The sequence below is a fragment of the Ranitomeya imitator genome, chromosome 1 (assembly GCF_032444005.1).
Source record: "Ranitomeya imitator isolate aRanImi1 chromosome 1, aRanImi1.pri, whole genome shotgun sequence".
Taxonomy (NCBI): domain Eukaryota; kingdom Metazoa; phylum Chordata; class Amphibia; order Anura; family Dendrobatidae; genus Ranitomeya; species Ranitomeya imitator.
In genome coordinates, this window is record NC_091282.1 from 509,261,118 (window position 1) to 509,282,692 (window position 21,575).

At 45.5% G+C, this 21,575-nt stretch overlaps 1 protein-coding gene across 1 annotated transcript in view; it reads left to right on the forward strand.

Annotated features, from left to right (window-relative positions):
- The window catches only part of LOC138676882 (thioredoxin-like), a 29,105-nt gene extending 9,208 nt beyond the window's left edge, over positions 1 to 19,897 (forward strand). The window contains exons 2-5 of the mRNA XM_069766570.1: positions 12,896 to 13,000; positions 14,475 to 14,534; positions 18,035 to 18,100; positions 19,613 to 19,897. Coding sequence (XP_069622671.1) covers positions 12,896 to 13,000; positions 14,475 to 14,534; positions 18,035 to 18,100; positions 19,613 to 19,675 — 294 coding nt within the window. The 3' untranslated portion in view covers positions 19,676 to 19,897. The remainder of the gene's footprint in view (positions 1 to 12,895; positions 13,001 to 14,474; positions 14,535 to 18,034; positions 18,101 to 19,612) is intronic.
- The last annotated feature ends 1,678 nt before the right edge of the window (positions 19,898 to 21,575 follow it).

The following is a 21,575-nucleotide window of genomic DNA, read 5'->3' on the forward strand; positions in this document are numbered from 1 at the left end:
CCCCACAAATGACCCCATTTTGGATACTAGACCCCCAAAGGAACTAATCTAGATGTGTGGTGAGCACTTTGAACCCTCAAGTGCTTCACAGAAGTTTATAACGCAGAGCCATGAAAATAAAATAAAAAATTTCTTTTCTCAAAAATGATTTTTTTAGCCCGCAATTTTTTATTTTCCCAAGGGTAACAGGAGAAATTTGACCCCAAAAGTTGTTGTCCAGTTTCTCCTGAGTACGCTGATACCCCATATGTGGGGGTAAACCACTGTTTAGGCACATGCTGGGGCTCGGAAGTGAAGTAGTGACGTTTTGAAATGCAGACTTTGATGGAATGCTCTGCAGGCGTCACGTTGCGTTTGCAGAGCCCCTGATGTGGCTAAACAGTAGAAACCCCCCACAAGTGACCCCATTTTGGAAACTAGACCCCGAAAGGAACTTATCTAGATGTGAGGTGAGCACTTTGAACCCCCAAGTGCTTCACAGAAGTTTATAATGCAGAGCCGTGAAAATAATAAATACGTTTTCTTTCCTCAAAAATAATTTTTTAGCCCAGAATTTTTTATTTTCCCAAGGGTTACAGGAGAAATTGGACCCCAAAAGTTGTTGTCCAGTTTCTCCTGAGTACGCCGATACCCCATGTGTGGGGGTAAACCACTGTTTGGGTGCACGTCGGGGCTCAGAAGGGAAGTAGTGACTTTTGAAATGCAGACTTTGATGGAATGGTCTGCGGGCGTCACGTTGCGTTTGCAGAGCCCCTGGTGTGCCTAAACAGTAGAAACCCCCCACAAGTGACCCCATTTTGGAAACTAGACCCCCCAAGGAACTTATCTAGATATGTGCTGAGCACTTTGAACCCCCAAGTGCTTCACAGACGTTTACAACGCAGAGCCGTGAAAATAAAAAATCATTTTTCTTTCCTCAAAAATGATGTTTTAGCAAGCAATTTTTTATTTTCTCAAGGGTAACAGGAGAAATTGGACCCCAGTAATTGTTGCGCAGTTTGTCCTGAGTATGCTGGTACCCTATATGTGGGGGTAAACCACTGTTTGGGCACACGTCGGGGCTCGGAAGTGAGGGAGCACCATTTGACTTTTTGAATACGAGATTGGCTGGAATCAATGGTGGCGCCATGTTGCGTTTGGAGACCCCCTGATGTGCTTAAACAGTGGAAACCCCTCAATTCCAACTCCAACACACCCCTAAACCTTATCCCAACTGTAGCCGTAACCCTAATCACAACCCTAACCCCAACACACCCCTAACCACAACCCTAATTCCAACCCTAACCCTAAGGCTATGTGCCAACGTTGCGGATTCGTATGAGATTTTTCAGCACCATTTTTGAAAAATGCGCAGGTAAAAGGCACTGCGTTTTACCTGCGGATTTACCGCGGATTGCCAGTGTTTTTTGTGCGGATTTCACCTGTGGATTCCTATTGAGGAACAGGTGTAAAACGCTGCGGAATCCGCACAAAGAATTGACATGCTGCGGAAAATACAACACAGCGTTTCCGCGCGGTATTTTCCGCACCATGGGCACAGCGGATTTGGTTTTCCATATGTTTACATGGTACTGTAAACCTGATGGAACACTGCTGCGGATCCGCAGCGGCCAATCCGCAGCCAAATCCGCACCGTGTGCACATAGTCTAATTCTAAAGGTATGTGCACACGCTGCGGAAAACGCTGCGGATCCGCAGCAGTTTCCCATGAGTTTACAATTCAATGTAAACCTATGGGAAACAAAAATCGCTGTACACATGCTGCAGAAAAACAGCACGGAAACGCAGCGGTTTACATTCTGCAGCATGTCTCTTCTTTCTGCGGATTCCGCAGCGGTTTTACAACTGCTCCAATAGAAAATCGCAGTTGTAAAACTGCAGTGAAATGCGCAGAAAAACTGCGGTAAATCCACAGCGGTTTAGCACTGCGGATTTATCAAATCCTCTGCGGAAAAATCCGCAGAGGACCAGAATACGTGTGCACATCCCGAACCCTAGCCCTAGTGAAAAAAAAAAATTCTTTATTTTTTTTATTGTCCCTACCTATGGGTGACAAAGGGGGGGGGGGGGGGGGTCATTTACTATTTTTTTATTTTGATCACTGAGATAGGTTATATCTCAGTGATCAAAATTCACTCTGGAACGAATCTGCCGGCCGGCAGATTCGGCGGGCGCACTGCACATGCGCCCGCCATTTTGGAAGATGGCGGCGCCCAGGAAAGAAGACGGACACCGGCAGGCTCGGTAAGTATAAGGGGGGGGGAGATCAGGGCACGGGGGGGCGTCGGAGCACGGGGGGGAGGCGTCGGAGCACGGGGTGGGGGGCGTCGGAGCACGGATGAGGATCGGTGTGCGTGCGGGTGGATTTGAGCACGGGGTGGGGGATCGCTGTGCAGGGGGGGTGATCGGAGTGCGGGGGGGTTGACTGGAGCACGGGGGGAGCGGACAGGAGGACGGGGGAGCGCTGCACAGATCGGGGGGCTGGGGGGGCGATCGGTGGGGTGGGGGCACATTAGTATTTCCAGCCATGGCCGATGATATTGCAGCATCGGCCATGGCTGGATTGTAATATTTCACCCGTTATAATAGGTGAAATATTACAAATCGCTCTGATTGGCAGTTTCACTTTCAACAGCCAATCAGAGCGATCGTAGCCACGGGGGGGTGAAGCCACCCCCCCTGGGCTAAACTACCACTCCCCCTGTCCCTGCAGATCGGGTGAAATGGGAGTTAACCCTTTCACCCGATCTGCAGGGACGCGATCTTTCTGTGACACAGCATATGCGTCACAGGTCGGATTGGCACCGACTTTCATGACGCATACGCTGTGTCACAGGTCGGGATGGGGTTAAATAGGGCCTGAGCTGTGCTTTACAATAGGGTATTTTTTTGTCCCCTGATTCCCTACCTATGCTGCCGAAATACCTTACAAAAGTGGCCTTTTTTGCCTGTCAATCAGGCTGGTCAGATGGGTGTGGTCACAGCGCTGTTTCTCCCCCACATCTTGCTTATGTTCCCGTTGGTGGCGTAGTGCTTCTCGCATGCGCAAGTGCCGAATGCACTGCACAGCTGTAGAAAGAGCTTGCTCGCCGCTATTCAGCGGTTTCTCGGTGGGCGCGGCCTTCTTCCTGAGGCCGCGCGTGCACAGATGGAGTCTCCTGCTTCCCGGGGCTTCAGGAAAATGGCCGCGGGATGCCGCGCGTGCGCAGATGGACATCGCGGCGGCCATTTTCCTGAAGCCGAGATTCGAACTCGGCTTCAGGAAAATGGCCGCCACGATGTCCATCTGCGCACGTGCGGCATCCCGCGGCAATTTTCCAGAAGCCCTGGGAAGCAGGAGACTCTATCTGTGCACGCGCGGCCTCAGGAAGATGGCCGCGCCCACCGAGAAACCGCTGAATAGCGGCGAGCTCGCTCTTTTTCTACAGCTGCGCAGTGCATTCGGCACTTGCGCATGCGAGAAGCACTATGCCACCAACGTGAACATAAGCAAGATGTGGGGGAGAAACATCGCTGTGACCACGCCCATCCGACCTGACCAGCCTGATTGACAGGCGAAAAAGGCCACTTTTGTAAGGTATTTCGGCAGCATAGGTAGGGAATCGGGACAAAAAATACCCTATTGTAAAGCACAGCTCAGGCCCTATTTAACGGTATTTTTATCTCCTACTGAAAAAACTGGGTGACAGGTTCCCTTTAATAAAGTTTCTCCACATTTAGGTCGCTGTCAGCGGAGAGATTACATCCGAGTGCTGTTAGAGAGAGACACACACACACACACACACACACACACACACACACACACACACACACACACACACACACACACACACACACACACACACCTCCCCCCCCTATGGACACTTAGTTCCATGTCTCCACAATGACCTGTGACAGGTGCGAGAGCTGTCCGTTAATTAAATGGCTAGCACTCATGGGAAAAACTAATGTGTGAATAAGGCCTTAAGGTACCTTCACACTGAGCGACGCTGCAGCGATCCAGACAACTATCCCGATCGCTGCAGCGTCGCTGTTTGGTCACTGGAGAGCTGTCACACAGACAGCTCTCCAGCGACCAACGATTCCGTTCCCCTGGTAACCAGGGTAAACATCGGGTTACTAAGCCCAGGGCCGCGCTTAGTAACCCGATGTTTACCCTGGTTACCAGCGTAAAAGTAAAAAAAAAAAAAAAACACTACATACTTACCTTCCGCTGTCTGTCCCCTGGCGCTGTGCTTCTCTGCACTGTGCAAGCACAGCGGCCGGAAAGCAGAGCGGTGACGTCACCGCTGTGCTCTGCTTTCCGGCTGGCCGGCGCTGACAGTGCAGAGAAGCACACCGGAGGACAGACAGCGGAAGGTAAGTATGTAGTGTTTGGTTTTTTTTTTTTTTTTTTACTTTTACCCTGGTTACCAGTGAAGACATCGCTGAATCGGCGTCACACACGCCGCTTCAGCGATGTCTGCAGGGAGTCCAGCGACGAAATAAAGTTCTGGACTTTCTGCAGCGACCAACGATATCACAGCCGGATCCTGATCGCTGCTGCGTGTGAAACTGAACGATATCGCTAGCCAGGACGCTGCAACGTCACGGATCGCTAGCAATAACGTTCAGTGTGAAGGTACCTTTAGACTGTTGGCCGCTTATGCAGATAGGTTAAAGACTAATGTGTACGGGGGTCTCAAGTTTCCACATTTCTGTTTTGTATATTGCAAATCTGACACGTAATGAGTACGTGATAAGACTACCAGCGAGAGTCTGCTGTGGATAGGCTGTGTATGCACAGTAAATTCCTAGGGCCCTGTGAGCGTTGTAGGTGAACTGGGCCCTCATGAATAATGGATCTTTAGGACATGTGCACATGTTCAGGATTTCTTGCAGAAATTTCCTGAGCAAAACAGGGCATTTTCTGCAAGAAATCCGCATGTGGATTTCTTGCGTTTTTGGTGCTTTTTTTTTTTTTTTTTTTTTGTGTGTGGATTTTTCCAGAGGTTCCCAATGCAATAATATAGTGGGAAATCCGCAAAAAAATCAGCAAAATTAATTAACATGCTGCGTTTCTTACCGCGATGCGTTTTTTTTTTTTTTCATGGAAAAAAACGCATCATGTGCACAAAAATTGCAGAATGCATCCTATATGATGGTATGCATAATGTATGCATTTTTTTAACGTTTTTATAGCGAAAAAAAACGCAAAAAATCTGCAACGTGTGCATACAACCTCAGGGAATTCTATACCTTTCTAAAATGCCAAAAAACTACAGCAGATAACACAAAGTATGGTCCGTCTTCTAAAATGATTGTAGCAATAGAAAGGTACCGTGCAGACTTGCAGAAAGGGTACTAGAAAACGGACTTGTAGTACTAGCTACCTAGGATCTGCAATCTCTTCTCTTAAATGCTGTAACATTTTAGAGTAAGGCTACTTTCACACTAGCGTTAACTGCAATCCGTCACAATGCGTCGTTTTGCAGAAAAAACGCATCCTGCAAAAGTGCTTGCAGGATGCGTTTTTTCCCCATAGACTTGTATTGACGACGGATTGCCACACGTCACATCCGTTGTGCAACGGATGCGTCGTGCTTTGGCGGACCGTCGGGAGCAAAAAACTCTACATGTAACGTTTTTTGCTCCTGACGGACCGCTTTTTCCGACCGCGCATGCGCGGCCGGAACTCCGCCCCCACCTCCCCGCACCTCACAATGGGGCAGCGGATGCGCCGGAGAAATGCATCCGCTGCCTCCATTGTGCAGTGCGATAAACGCTAGCGTCGGAATCTCTGCCTGACGCATTGCGACGGGGAGATTCCGACGCTAGTGTGAAAATAGCCTAAAACACATGGATTGGTCTATGACTTGTGCTGCTCTTTGTCCCTCCAGCATGAATCAGCTGACTGGTTACTTTTTTTTTTTTTCTGATTTTATTTTTTAAGGCTAGGTTCACATTGCGTTAGTGGGTGTCCACTAACGGAATCCGTTACATGGCGAAATTGGCGCGATTAACGCTATGTAACGGATCCATTAGCGCACCCATTGACTGCAATGTGCTAACGCATTGCTAACTTATGCCTTTTTCGGCATGCGTCAGCGATGTGCCGTTAGTTTCGGACGGACCTCGAACGCCGCTTGCAGCATTCAGGGTCCGTTCTTCGCTAGCGCAGATCGGGCATCTGCGCTAGCGGGATTGCCGAACGCAATCCCTTTTTGGACATTGCGTTAGCGCAATCCGTTTAGCGGATACGCTAACGCAATGTGAACCTAGCCTTAGAGGCTGGTAAAACCCTATAAGGCGGCGTTCTAGCTGTCATGATCTGTGCACAGCAGAATGGAAAAGATTACAAAAACATATCTGCCATTATGGGGCAACAGTACTATATTAACACACTAAAATCGGAAGGGAATTGTCCATCGTTGGTAAGGGATGTCTATCTTTCTATCAGACTCTGCGGGACAGCTACAATGATCTGTCACTAGAAGCCTCAAGAACAATAGATCCAGTATTACCAGTTTGCACGTGTAGTGGGATGTGCTCTTCACTTGTCGGGCTGAAATCACATATGCAGGTTTTTGAGCTGCAATTCAAAAGGACCAGACACCCTAAAGGTCCTGGCCTTATATTATGTGCCCACGCTGCAGATTTGGAAAATGCGCAGTGCAAAACCACTGCGGATTTTCTTGCGGTTCTGCGGATTCTTCTGCGGTTTTCACGAGCACTTTCCTATTGGTGCTGGTTGAAACCTGCTGCGGAATCCGCACAAACAATTGACATGCTGCGGAAAATAATCCGCAGTGTTTCCGCGCGGCTTTTTCTGCAGCATGTGCACAGCGTTTTTTTTCCCCCTTAGGTTTACATTGTACTGTAAACTTTAAGAAAACTGCTGCGGATCTGCAGCGGCCAAATCCGCTGCGGATCCGCAGCAAAATCCGCAGCGTGTGAACACAGCCTTACCGTTAGTGGTGGATTTATCCATGACTCAAGAAGGCATCTAAAAACTGCATGTGTGATCTCAACCTAGAAACTATAACATCCACAACTAGTTTCCAGCTTAGACTTCCCTGACGTAATGCTGGTTGCTGTGCGTACCTGATGGACATCTTAAGCTGGGTGCACACGATCCGGAAGTAGCATCGCTGTATCAAAGGCGCTGCAGTCTATTGAATGCAGGTGAATCCTTTGTGGTCACTGAACCATGCAGATTCACCGCGTCCAATACGTTCTATGGGTGAAATTTCTCTTGCGGAGACTAGCATATCCACAATCGAGCTTGACATGCTGTGGTCTGGGGAGACACGCCGCATGTCAGTCTCCGGACTTGGGGTTTCTTGAAATCCCATCCACTATGCTATAACATCTGACAGCAATGCGTTTGCTGTATAATTACGCAACGTTCAACACACAGCAACTCTGGTTCGTGTGCACATACCCTCAGAAATATGTAGTCTGTATTCCAGTGTCCTCCCACCCTTCATAAAGCCTCATTTTGAGGAAGATGGGTTCCTGTAATGGTGCATGTGAAATTATTGCTTCCATTAATTATGAAATGCTGATGAAAGATCTGTTTCCTAATACAAGTGTTCAGTAAGGTACAGGAAGCGCCAAACCCTGGGGCATTGTGTTACTCTTTAAGTTGACTTCATGTTACTGCCTTGACTCATCTTGAATCGGTCACACTGTCTGTAAATGATTAGCATTTAACTCAAAATAACCGTTATGTAACAGTTAGAATTGTATCTAATCGACAGGGGGTTTCACAGCAAACTACTTTGCTGTGTCAGTCTGTCTGGTAAATAATGATTGTAGAGGAGGGAGTGAGGGCACACCACAGCTCCATTCAAGACTGCTCTGCAAAACCTTGTTCCTGGGCTCCAGAACCCTGATTTCAGGGGGGGATCTTGCAGCTCCTTATCAGCAGTATAACAAAGATTAATCCTAGATTTCCAAACCAGGCTGTTGCAACTTGAATCTCCATTAATGAGCCTTTTTCCTGACTGTAATAACGTCTTTATCTGATTTTATTTAAATATGGATCTACGAAGACCTTCAAACTAAATCCTTAAACATGTCTGTCTCGTGATCTTGAGAGCTGAAACCAATCAGTGGCAGCAGATAGGCTGTAGAGGTCATGTGACAAATAGCAGTTGCTGATTCGTGGAACTGTGAAAACTGCAGCACATCAGGGGTCGCTGATTGTCACATATCGCTGGGGACTCTGAGCAGAAGAGCGCTGCAGGTTAAGGGTACCGTCACACAGTGCAATTTTCATCGCTACGACGGTACGATCCGTGACGCTCCAGCGTCGTAACAATATCGCTCCAGCGTCGTAGACTGCTGTCACACTTTGCAATCTACGACGCTGGAGCGATAATTTCATGACGTATGTGCGATGTAGAAGCCGTTGGTTACTATGCGCACATCGTATACGATATATGTTACACCATGCAATCATGCCGCCACAGCGGGACACTAGACGACGAAAGAAAGTTTCAAACGATATGCTACGACGTACGATTCTCAGCGGGGTCCCTGATCGCAGGAGCGTGTCAGACATTGCGATATCGCTCGAACGTCACAGATATATCGCTCGAACGTCACGAATCGTGCCGTCGTAGCGATCAAAATTTCACTGTGTGACGGTACCCTAAGGAAGAAGGTGTGTGTTTTTTTTTTTTTGTTTTTTTTTTTTGCCAAGGGCCATTTGTATATTTTTACCATCATTCGCGGGCCGTACAATCTCCGCCCACAAAGTACATCATGGCACTGGTTTCCGGAAGTAATCTTTTCAGTGCATGCCCTTCAGTGTTCAGTGGCGGACACTGTGTGTGTTAACAGAGCAAGAAGAAATAATGAGCTTGTGGTAATCAAAATACAGCTCCCTGCCCAAGAATGTGGTCCTTGACAATCTGCCCGGGGCCCTGATAAAAGGTCATCAAGGGCTGTAAATGGCCCTGGGGCCTGAGGTTCCCCACCCCTGCATTAGGTGATAATTCTCAGATTGGTTACATTCAGCTGACTCTTTTTTCACAATGCTATCTATGCATATGTGTACTGTTTTGATAAAAGCAGATTAGTGAATGTAAAGGCTAATGACTCATTTAAATAAAAACTAAGATTTATTGCTAGGTCTTACGAAAACCTGTATTATAGTGGGAGGCTTCCGTGATGCTTATCCGATACTTCCTCCTTACTCAATTGTTCAAAGTAGGCCACTAAGTTCCCAGTTGAGCAATTAGATAAACATTTCTTCCTTCTCTTAAAACATTTATTGAACATGACTCTTAACTTTGGCTTCAGAAAATGTAGATTGTGTCATCTTTCTAATCCTCCATCAAAGGTTATGTGTTTCTGAGAGGCATGGTGACTTGTCAGAAGTTTTGATTGCTGGTGGATCTCTGCTCCAGGACTATAAAAATCTCAGTAACAAAGCGTTGGCGTGCTCAGCTAAGTTTGTTACCCCCTCAGGCTTATGATACCCTTTTTTGTTTTGTTTCTAACTTTAGTGACCTTTAAAAGAAATGTATCCTCTTTGAAGAAGACCTGCACCCTTTTTACACCCAGTTTTTAAATCTAGTCTTGTTAGCCAAGGAGGCATCTTTTAAGTATTCTGCCTCCTTGCCTAACACTATGGACCCGATGCATCAAGACTGGCGTTGTTGTTGAGTAGATGGGCTGTTTTTTGACACTCTTGACTAATGAAGAGGCATACCTCTCTTCATGAATCGAATGGGTGTGTCGCCACAAATCTTTCTCCAGCCCCATGACGAGCGGTGGTCATTATGCCCCAGCTCCTCCCTCTTTGATCTGCTTGAAAATGATGTGAGAACACCAAATTGCTGATTTTTAGTGTAGCTAAAAGTTGTGTCAAAATCACAACTGTTGCAAGCTTTTTGTACCAGAATACTGGCGAAAAAGCTTTGGTAAATCACACTCTATATGTCTCAGGAATGGAGACGCACAGGGAGAAGAACACCGGATTTGGGAGAATCATGGCCTTTAGACGAAGTAAACTGCTTCTTATTTTTAATGTTTTTTTTTTTTCTGTAAATTGTTACAGAAGCTCCTGTTTTCTTAAAGTTCAGGTATTGTCTTACCTTGGAGGCTGTGTGGGGCCGCATGTAATATAGTTAGCAAGGCCAAAAAAAGACATTTGTCCATCCAGTTCAGCCTATATTCCATCAGAATAAATTCCCAGATCTTCGTCCTTCTAAAGAACCTAATGTGGGGGAGGCTGTGTGGGGCCTCTTACAGTGTAGATAAGGGGCTGTGGTCGGGTTCATACGATATATATGTATAGGGGTGTCAGCATACTTAATTCTGCTCAATATTAAGTGCTAGAATTATATATTGATAATTATAGTGTAATATATCGATATTAATATGGAGTATAATTAATTTCAGCCTATTGGTTCCGCCCTCCCAACAGTCACGGTCTCATGTGGCCCCTCGGGAAAATGAATTGCCCATCCCTGCTCTAATGTCTCCAGAGTCTGTTACATTTTCTGGATCAGCGGAGAAGTGTTCTCTTGCAGATAGGCCTTGCCTAAGGCTGGGTTCCCATTGCGTTATGGGAACGCGCTTAAAGGACAGCGTTGCACGGCGAAATTAACGCCGTGCAACGCGTCCGTTAGCGCGCCCATTCACGGCAATGGGAACGCGCAGCACTAGCGCGTGCCATGTTCGGCACACGCTAGCGACGCGCCGGTGTTTCCTGGCGCGCCGCGGACGCTGCTCGCAGCGTCCGAGGCGCGCCCGCGGTCCGTTCCCCGCTCTCGCAGATCGGGGATCTGCGAGAGCGGGGACGTTACCGCGACCCCAGGACGCGGCCCCATTAAAAACATTGCGTTAGCGCAACCCGCTAGCGCTAAACGGGTTGCACTGCGCAATGTCACCCTAGCCTAACAATACTGCCGAGTCACTGTAATCTGAATTCCTGTTATAAGGTTTCATCAGGGAAATGCAAATACTGTAGATATGTGATGTAAGTAAATTAGTTGAACCCTTAATTGTAAATGGCAGAAACAATGAATATAAAAGGGATTAGTGTCGATTTTTGTATAATGAAGTCTTTTGACAAGTTGTAAAAGACAACCCCTCCACCAGTATTGAACATATTACATAGGGTGGTTCCCTGCCCAGAAACCTATGCTGCTAAACGGTTTTTTTTTGTTTTTGTTTTTTCATTCATTATTATATAATGGAGCATGAGTGATTGTGGTGATATTTTTGACCTTTTCGCTACAAGGGTTTTTTGGGTGTTTTGTGCCGCTGACAGCCAGGGCAACTTTCAGTTTTGACACTTAAAAAGTAAAGCAAATTGCCGTATATTCACCCTCAGAACCCATGTTTTCTGGCCAGTTGTCAAAATGACTCGCCCCTTTTATACATACAAGTACCTTCATGCAATTTTGATGCAAGGTGACATTTTCTTTCATTAGCAAAAACCTGGTGACAGATTTCCTCTGTGATCTGAGAGCAGCATAATGTAGGACCAGAGACCCTGATTTCAGCTATGTTTTGGTAAAATCATGTTTTTCTCTCCCACATATTTCTAGTTTAATTCATAATTACCTTAAGGCTATATTCACACTTAGCGTTTTTTTCCGCGGAACCGCCGCGATTTTGATGCTGCGGGTCCGCAGCAGTTTCCATAGCGTTTACAGTAACATGTAAACCCTATGGAAACCGCAAACCGCTGTGCACATGCTGCGGGAAAAACCGCGCGGGAACGCAGCGGTTTACAACCCGCAGCATGTCACTTCTTTGTGCAGAATCGCTGCGATTCTGCACCCATAGGAATACATTGAACCGCTTACTTCCCGCATGGGGCTGTGCCCACGTTGCAGGAAGTAAGCGGATAATGTGCGGGTGGTACCCGGGGTGGAGGAGAGGAGACTCTCCTCCAGGCCCTGGGAACCATATTTGGGGTTAAAAAATAAAAAATCTGGTTATACTCACCCTCTGATGTCCGGAGCTCCTGGGCGCTGCACGCGGCCGTCCGGTCAGAGTTGCTGTGCGACCAGGACCTGCGGTGACGTCGCGGTCACATGACCGTGACGTCACGAAGGGTCCTTCTCCCACAGCATCTTTGGAACCGGAACGCCGGGTGCAGCGCCCAGGAGATCCGGACATCAGAGGGTGAGTATAACCAATTTTTATTATTTTTAACATTACTATTGATGCTGCATATTGCTGCATATGCAGCATCAATAGTATAGGCGGAAACCCGCAGCGGAAAACGCGGAACAAACCGCGATAAATCTGCAGGGAGAACCGCAGTTGTTTTGCCCTGCAGATTTATCAAATCCGCTGCGGGAGAACCCGCAGGGACCCGACGCAAGGTGTGCACATAGCCTAAGTCCTATTGCAAGGCTTGTTAAGGGTCACTATTCATTTTTAGGATTACTAATTCCTATAGGTGGCACTAGAGAGTTCAAGTCCTCATCCTCTCTGAAGAGGTAGTTTGCATATTTAATTTCCCAGAGGAGCATGCATGGCGTAGAGCAGGGGTGTCAAACTGCATTCCTCGAGGGCCGCACACAGTCATGTTTTCAGGATTTCCTTGTATTGCACAGGTGATAATTTAATCACCTGCACAGAATGATTCCAGCACCTTGTTCAATGCTGAGGAAATCCTGAAAACATGACCTGTTTGCGGCCCTTGAGGAATGCAGTTTGACACCTCTGGCGTAGAGGTCTCCTCACTCTGACATGCTAGGCCTAGTTTAATTTGGTCCTTCATTTGGAGGTTTAATATTCTGCATTTTCACTTACAATTGTTAAATGAAATTGGATCCACATGGGCTATGGTTAATATAAACCTAATTTAATATTACATGGGAATAACTGACATGAATGGGACCATGTATATTTAAATTCCCTTTTATTCTTTTTATTTCAGGATGAATTTAAAACTGCCCTATCTGACGCTGGTGAAAAACTTGTAGTTGTTGACTTCACAGCCACATGGTGTGGGCCATGTAAAATGATCGGTCCTTTCTTTGATGTAAGTAATCTGTGTGAGCTATGTAAGGCCGGTCATGGGGGGGGGGGGGGGGGGATATTTTCTACAAGTGTTCGACATGGAGATTTCACCTTTTTAATTGCATATCTGTAGCATGACCTCTGTTCCATGTGGATTGAGTTTTAAGCCCTTGGCGTAAGTGGACAAAAGTGTATGTTGGTGCCAGGGTTTGCATGTGTAAGGCTGAACCATCTCCACGCTTCTCAGATGCTTTGTGTTACACAGCCGACATCTGCATTAACTCAACCTGCGTAGCCATTTAGATGCTGCTGGCAATATATAAATGGCTGTGACAAGATTGGGGGCAGCCAATGGGCTGCTGTGGCATCTGGGAGACTAATGCCCCCATGGCTGCAAGCTTGGGACTCCTGTGATGCCGAGCAACAGGCTGGGCTTCATATGAAACGAGACGTTCAGTTCTAAAATAAAAGTAGTATTGCAGTCTGTAGAACAAATGGTCAAAGATTTGCAGGGTCCACTTACAGTTGAGTACTGGTGCTACAGAGGCATGGGAGCAGGAAGCCCTGAAGTCTGTGTGATGTATGTGTTAGACCTTCTAGCGCCTAGTCACCCCTCGCTTACTCAGGCACGAAAACTCGCATGACGGCTTATCCTGGAAAGTCACCTGAAACAAATAGTACTTCTCACCTGGAGGGTATGAAGCGTAGGGTAACCATTGTATAGCATATTAGGATAGGAGTCCTTAATATAATTTTTTTTTTTTTTTTTTGGGGTAATGCTCTGCATCCTCTCTTTTGCGTCCTCCTGCCCAGGAGCTGTGGTATGATCAGACTATGCTCCTGCACGGTCAGACACAGCCATTACACAGTACACAGCAGGGGCAGATTTATAAGATTATCTCAGCACAGGAACTTTTTATTTTTTTTAATGCATTTAATTGTGGAACCTATTTTTTTTATTCCAAGATATATTGGTTACAATATACTTTGTTCATGAGAACCCTTTTGTGAGGGCAAGTATTTAGTCATATAGGTGAACTCTTGGTACTCGCTCAACTCTGAGCCAGAGTGTAGAGCTGCTCAGAAGGTCCAGTACACCAGACTAGTGCAAGCTCCCATGGACACATTGTTACGGATTTGTTTGGATGTGTAGATTTAGCCCAAAGGTATGGGGCCTCTGCAATATTCCCTCAGTACTTGCAGTATATTCCAGAGACAGCAAAGTGACTGAGATTAACAACAAATCTGATCCTCGCTGCGCACAACAATCTACACAAGAATTGACCCACAGTGTAGAACTTTACATTGGCAGCTTTGTAAATTAATGCTTGAGGTGCATGCAGTGAAATTTGCTTCAAAATCCATGTGAAAAACCTTCCTATTTCAGAGTAGCTCTCACCCCCACGTGATCGTACCCCGGTGATTTACCGTATGTAGATTCTCAATGACTGTACATGCTGCTGCTCAACTTTTTTTTTTCTGTCGTTTGTTTCTAGACCCTGAGCACAAAATACCTTGAGGTTGTATTCCTGAAAGTGGATGTGGATGATGCAGCGGTAAATTACCGTATATTTTCTCCAAATTTCTTGTTTTATTGTTTAAGCCTACATACTGCATTTGCTAAACAGACTTTAGGCTAGTCAATAAAATCTGTCTTCCTACTGGCCATTCACTTCCTTGTACTTATATTTTTATACTGTGTATTTTCAGTTATTTTAGAATTTGAATGGAAATCTAGTATTAGCATTGTAAAAACGTTTTACATGTTTAACCCTTGAATATAGAAGACTGTTTTAGAGCCTGCTTTTTTGGGGGTCAGTAATTGGTGACCTTTAACCCCTTCACGACGTTATGACGTATCTATACGCGTCATATGTAGGGTCTCCAGCGCTGAGCCAACTCCTTTTTTTTTTTTTTTTTTAAGCACATGACAACTGACTTCATCAGCTGACGTGCCCCTATCAAACGTGGGTGGAATTGCAGTCCACCTGTGGCTGTTAACATGTTAAATGCCACTCTCACTAGCTCCTCCCCATCAGTGTCCCTTTCACATGATTGGGGCGCAGATAGGTTGGCATGGCAACCCAGGGTCATTGCTGATTTACTATGAGGGTTTCCCCATCAACGGCGTTCATAGCAGATGATCAATTCTGCTGCACATTATTTTTTTTTTTTTTCAGCTGAGGCAACATTGTAATAAAATGCTATAACAGGCAATCAAAAGATTGTATCTACACCAAAATGATATCAGTAAAACAGTCAGCCTGGCGTGCAAAAAATAAGCCCTCACCCAACCCCCAATAACCTGAAAAATCGAGACATGATGGGTCTTGGAAAATGGGTGCTTTGGAGTCCCCCTCCCTTCCTGTTTCCCCCTTCTTTTTTTTTTTTTTTTTTTTTACCAGGAACTTACATGGTAAGATCAATGTTGTCGTTTATAAGTACGACTTGTCTGGCAAAAAGAAAGGCTTCATATTGGTGGAAAAATAAAGTTATGTCAAGACTGGGAGCAACAGACTGGAAAATGGCCCCAGGATGAAGGGGGTTAAAACTGTTTGTATGTTTATGCATTACTAGATGGTGGCCCGATTCTAACATATCGGGTATTCTAGAATATGTAGGTAGTATATAGCACAGGCTAGGTACTATATAACACAACCGACGTAGTATATAACATAGCTACGTAGTATATAAGAGAGCTACGTAGTATGTAACACAGCGTACGTAGTATATAGCAGAGGTACGTAGTATATAACACAGCCACGTAGTGTATATAACATAGCCACATATTGTATTGCACAGCCACGTAGTGTATAACATAGCCACGTAGTATATTGCACAGCCACGTAGTATATAACAGAGCGCGTAGTATTTTGGACAGTCACGTTGTATATTGCCCAGCTACATAGTCTATAGCACAGAGATGTAGTATATAACAGAGCCCACGCAGTATGTAACACAGCCCACGTAGTATATAGCAAAGTGGGCACTATAAGAGTGGTTAAAAAAGACTTAAAATAAACATATACTCACCTTCTGAGGGCCCCTTGTAGCCCAGGCGCCTGTGTGCGGTGAACGCGGCAGCTTCCGATCCCAGGGTTGGCATGAGCGCAGGACCTGTGATGCCACGGTCACATGACCGTGACGTCATGGCAGGTCCTTCTCGCATGGCATCCTTGGCACCGGAACCTGCCGCTTGCACTGCCGAGGACAGCGCGCCACGTTGGAGGGTGAAAATAACCTTTTTTATTATTATTATTATTATTATTATTTGTAACATTAGATCATCTTACTATTGATGCTGCATAAGCAGCATCAATAGTAAAAAGTTGGTCACACAGGGTTAATAGCTGCGGTAACGAAGTGCGTTACACTGTGGTCCATTACCGCTGGCATTAACCCTGTGTGACCGCTCAGCGCTGACTACAGGGCACTAAAGCAGCGGCTATTTCGCTGCCAGACTATGGCCGTCGCTGATTGGTCGTGGGCATTTTGCCACGACCAATCAACGACTTGGATTTCTATGACAGAGGCCGCGACCAATGAATATCCGTGACAGAAAGACGGAAGTGACCCTTAGACAATTATATAGTAGATTGAATTTGAGTTTCTAAGCAATTGTCTTCCACAATACCTTTACTTCTGTATCCAATCAATTGGAGCAGATGTGCTAAAGCTTTAGGCTATGTTCACACATTGCGGTTTTTACTTCGGAACCGCGGCGATTTTGCAGCTGCGGCTCTGCAGCAGTTTCCATAGCGTTTACAGTAACATGTAAACCCTATGGAAACCGCTGTGCACATGCTGCGGGAAAAACCACGCGGGAGCGCAGCGGTTTACAACCCGCAGCATGTCACTTCTTTGTGCAGAATCGCAGTGATTCTCCACCCATAGAAATGCATTGATCCGCTTACTTCCCGCATGGGGCTGTGCCCACCATGCGGGAAGTAATGCGGATAATGTGTGGGTGGTACCCGGGGTGGAGGAGAGGAGACTCCTCCAGGCCCCGGGAACCATATTTGAGTAAAAAAAAAAAAAAAAAAATCATGATATACTCACCCTCTGAAGTCTCAGCGCTGCACGCGGCCGTCCGGTCTCAGGTTTGCTATGCGGCCAGGACCTGCGGTGACGTCGCGGTCACATGACCGTGACATCACGAAGGTCCTTCTCGCACAGCATCTTTAGAACCGGACCGCTGCCTGCAGTGCCGAGGAGATCGGGACGTCAGAGGGTGAGTATACCATGATTTTATTATTTTTAACAGTACTATTGATGCTGCATATGCAGCATCAATAGTAGGGGTAAAATCCCGCAGCGGAACCCGCAGAACAAACCGCGATAAATCTGCAGGGATAACCGCAGCGGGTTTGCCCTGCAGATTTATCAAATCCGCTGCGGGAAAACCCGCAGGGACAGGACGCTTTGTGTGAACATAGCCTTACTGTTAGGCCTCATTCGTACGTCAGTACTTGATCAATATTTTTCATCCATGCTGGTATGCCAGAACCAGTTGCTTATTGATTTTTTTTTTTTTTTTTTTTTTTTTTAAGGGAAATCTGTTAAAGTTTGGGAAGTGAAATCTTACGTCTTTGAAAGAATTACATGCACAAGTCCAGCAACTATACCTCTACATGAGCGGTCTGTTTCCTTCATTTACTCAGAAAGCAGCATTTACATTGATATGCAAGAGACTGATGGATATGAAGGCTCTGTTCCCTGGCCAGCTGAAGTCACAGCAGGAAGAGGAGGAACTGGATGAAGAATAGAGCTGGAGTGACAGAGGCTTCAGATCTACAATAGCTCTTTAGCCTCACTTGCATATGAAGTCAATGTTGATTTCTCAGTAACAGAGGAACTGATTGGCCATGTAAAGTTATTCCTGGACTTATCTTTCATGTGCAAATAGGGGGGGGGAGAGGAATTCAACAGCATAATAAATAAACTGTATAGTGGAGTAAAAGTACATGGTGTTGTTTGACTTGTAAATCCTAGCATCCTTGGCTTTCTTACGTGATTTCTTTCTTTATTTTTTTTTTTTTTCTATCGCACCTTTTAGGACGTTGCTGCATTTTGTGATATCAAATGCATGCCAACCTTTCACTTCTATAAAAATGGAAATCGGGTAAGTATTTGCCATTTACATCTCAGAGCTGTGTCTTGTTTGTTTCTTGTGCGTTGTCTAACAATCCACTGGGTACACTGATTTTGCTAGCCATTTTTTAACCCACATAAAGACTATGTGCACACATTGCGGATTTTTCCGCTCTGTGTTTTTGCAAAATCTGCAGGTATACCGCACTGCGGATTACCCGCAGATTTACCACATTTTTGTGTGCGGTTTCCACCTGTAGTCTTACACCTGCGGATTCCTATTGAGGAGCAGGTGTAAACCGCTGCGGAATCCGCACAAAGAATTGACATGCTGCGAGAAATACACTGCTTCGTTTCCGCGCGGCTTTTTCCACAGCTTGTGCACTGTGGTATTGTACAACGCAGGGCCAAATCTGCTGCGGATCCGCAGCAAAATCCGCAACGCACATACCCTAAGTCTTGACCTATTGCTGACTAATAAGGTAATTCTAATAGCCATACAAATGCATAATAATTTTAAGCCTCTTTCACACTTCCGTCTTTCAGCTCCCGTCACAATCCGTTGATTTTTGAGAATACAGGATCCTGCATTTTCTCATAGACTTGTGTTAGCGACGGATTGTGACGGATGGCCATCCGTTTCGTCCGTCGTGCACTGGATCCTGCGTAAAAAAAAAAAAAAAAAAAAACGGTCCGTCGGGCAGAGAAAACGTTCAGAGGAACGTTTTTTTTCTGCACGTCGGAAAATCGGTCAGCGACGCATCTTGCGCTGCCCGTCACTGGCTACAATGGAAACCTATGGGCGCAGGATGCGTCGCTGACTGTGAAAAGCAGGAATCCAGCGACAGGTCCCGCCTTTTCAAACTGAGCATGCGTGGAAGAATTTCCCGTCAGGAAAATTCTCGCTCGCTCTTTCAATAGTAAGATGGTGAAAAATAAAAAAAAATCACAATATTCTCACCTACCGATGTCCCGCGCAGCGTCACCGATACTTCCGGCAGCTAGCATTCCTAGTAATACATTGCGAAATCTCGCAAGAAGTCGCGGTCTTGCGAGATTTCGCAATGTTTTACTGGGAACGCTAGCTGCCGGAAGCACCTCTGTGGGGGACGCCGGTAGGTGAGAATACTGCGATTTGATTTTTTTTTTTTTTTTTAAACCTGGTTTGTGTATGCGTCTTCGCAGCGGTAAACCGCTGCAAATACGCATACACAACAGGTGCGCATAGCCTCAACGGGTCCGTCAGAAAGACTGGCCCAGTGCACACGTTTTCCACAATCTGCACAGGATCCGTCATTTCAACGTCTTGACGGATCTTGTGCAGATGTGGTAGACGGAAGTGTGAAAGTAGCCTTATATGGGTTGTCCCTACTGCTGGACCTCTCCTTGTGCTGTACTAGCCTCCTGGACCAGCTCTGATGTGACCCCTGCTGGTCTTCAGAGGATGCAGGGAGACAAAGGTGGTCCATAGTGATAGTGTCAATACGTTAATTGGTCTGTGTGCGAGTTAATATAAAAAATTTTTTATTTTTTTTCTCTTTAGGTGCATGAATTTAGTGGCGCCAACCAGGCCTCTCTGGAGCAGAAAGTGCAAGAGCTGAAATAAATGTGTAATTGTCTGCTTTTATTCGTTTATTTTTTTTTTTTTGTACATTATAACTTCAATCGAACCGTGCTATCAATGAAATATATATGAAGGAAACTGCAACCATTCCTTTTTTTTTATTCTAACTATAGAGGATGCTAGCCTTTCCATTATTCCTGTATTGTACTGTGAATGGAATGGACCCAAGGACATGTGTTGAATAAAATGGCTGCTAGACCCCCATATCCTTGTCTATTGCATTTTCTTTTCTTTCAATATGCATCTTGGTTAATCAAGTTACCAAACCAATCTATAGGTTAAAAAAAAAAAAAAAGTAAGCCTATGATGACACATGTTGTGCATCTTGTTTCCCAACTTTGAGCGTATGAAGTTACTTCCCTTATCGTCACTATTGGGCATATGGGCTTTCCGGAGGATAGTCTTAAGATTTTGGCGTGACAATGGGAATTGCCCATTTAGTAAAACGGAACATTTGGGAGATAAGACTCTGCTGTCAGAGTTGGAACAGAAATTGCAAGCTCGACCTTCTCATCTCTTAAAGGGGTGATCACGTTTTCTCTTGAGCAGCTCAGAGCTATGCAGTTTCCTTACCTTCTGGGTTCTGGTAGGGTAGGCTTTTCTTGAGTAACAGTTCTGGTAAGTAGCAGACCTTTTGTATTAGTAGAACAATAAGGCCACGTTCACACATTGAATATTTGGAAGCCAAAGGAATGAGGGAACAATACAGAAGTGGTGCACTTGTTTCTACTATACTTTTCCTTTTATTGTTCCACTTACAAATACTTAAATAAAATGGTGAACGTGGCCTTAAGCTCATCACAAGTTTTGCTGTTTAACACATTCAGCCATCAGTGTTCTGTTTTTGAAGTCTACACTGGTATTAATGTAGTTACATGCAGAGATAACGGGTTATTTAAATGGGCACACTGCTCCGGACAACGAAAGCTGATTTAGGAGACCTGTCCTGAAGGCTTGCATTATTGCAAGAATTAGAACAGCTCCTCAGAAGCTAGGAGCTCGGCTCCTGAAGTCCTGCTGTGTGTAGAACAAGCGTTCAGATGATTGCAGCTGCTTCAAGTCTCCTAAGTAGACTATTGTAGAAAGTAGGGGGAAGTTCAAATCCCCCTTTTATTTTGTTTGCCCCATAGACATCTAGTAACCACCCAATCTTTCAAAATATAAAAATAATATATTTGATCAGTACAGAAATACTCCAGAATGACTACTTTATAAATCGAGACGCTACAGGTCTCAAAGTAAAGTTTTGTTTTTGTTTTTTGTTCACCACTTAGGCCTCTTTCACACTTCCGTCTTTTAGCTCCCGTCGATATTTGAAGAAAACAGGATCCAGCAAATTTTTCTGCTGGATCCTGTTTTTTTTTTTTTTTTGTTTGTTTTTTTTTATCCCATAGACTTGTATTGGCAACAGATGGCCATCCATTTCATCCGTCGTGCACTGGATCAGTCGGAAAATCGCTGTCCGTCGGGCGGGGACAACACAGAGAAACTTTTTTTTTTTTTTTTTCTGCACGTCGGAAAATCGTTCAGTGACGGGTCCTGCACTGCCCGTCGTTGGCTATAATGGAAGCCTATGTGCGCAGGATCCGTCACTAACTGCCAAAAGCAGGAATCCAGCGACGGGTTCCATCTTTTGAAACTGAGCATACGTGGAAGAATTTCCAGTCTGGGAAATTCTCTCTCGCTTGCTCTTTTACTATTGATGCTTCCTATGCAGCATCAATAGTAACAAGATATAATGTTAAAAAAAAAAAAAATTCGCAATATTGTTACCTTCTGGCATCCCGCGCAGCGTTACCGATGCTCCCAGCAGCTAGCGTTCCATGGATGCATTGCGAAATGACCCGATGACGTCATCAGAGGTCATTGCACGCAAGGCATT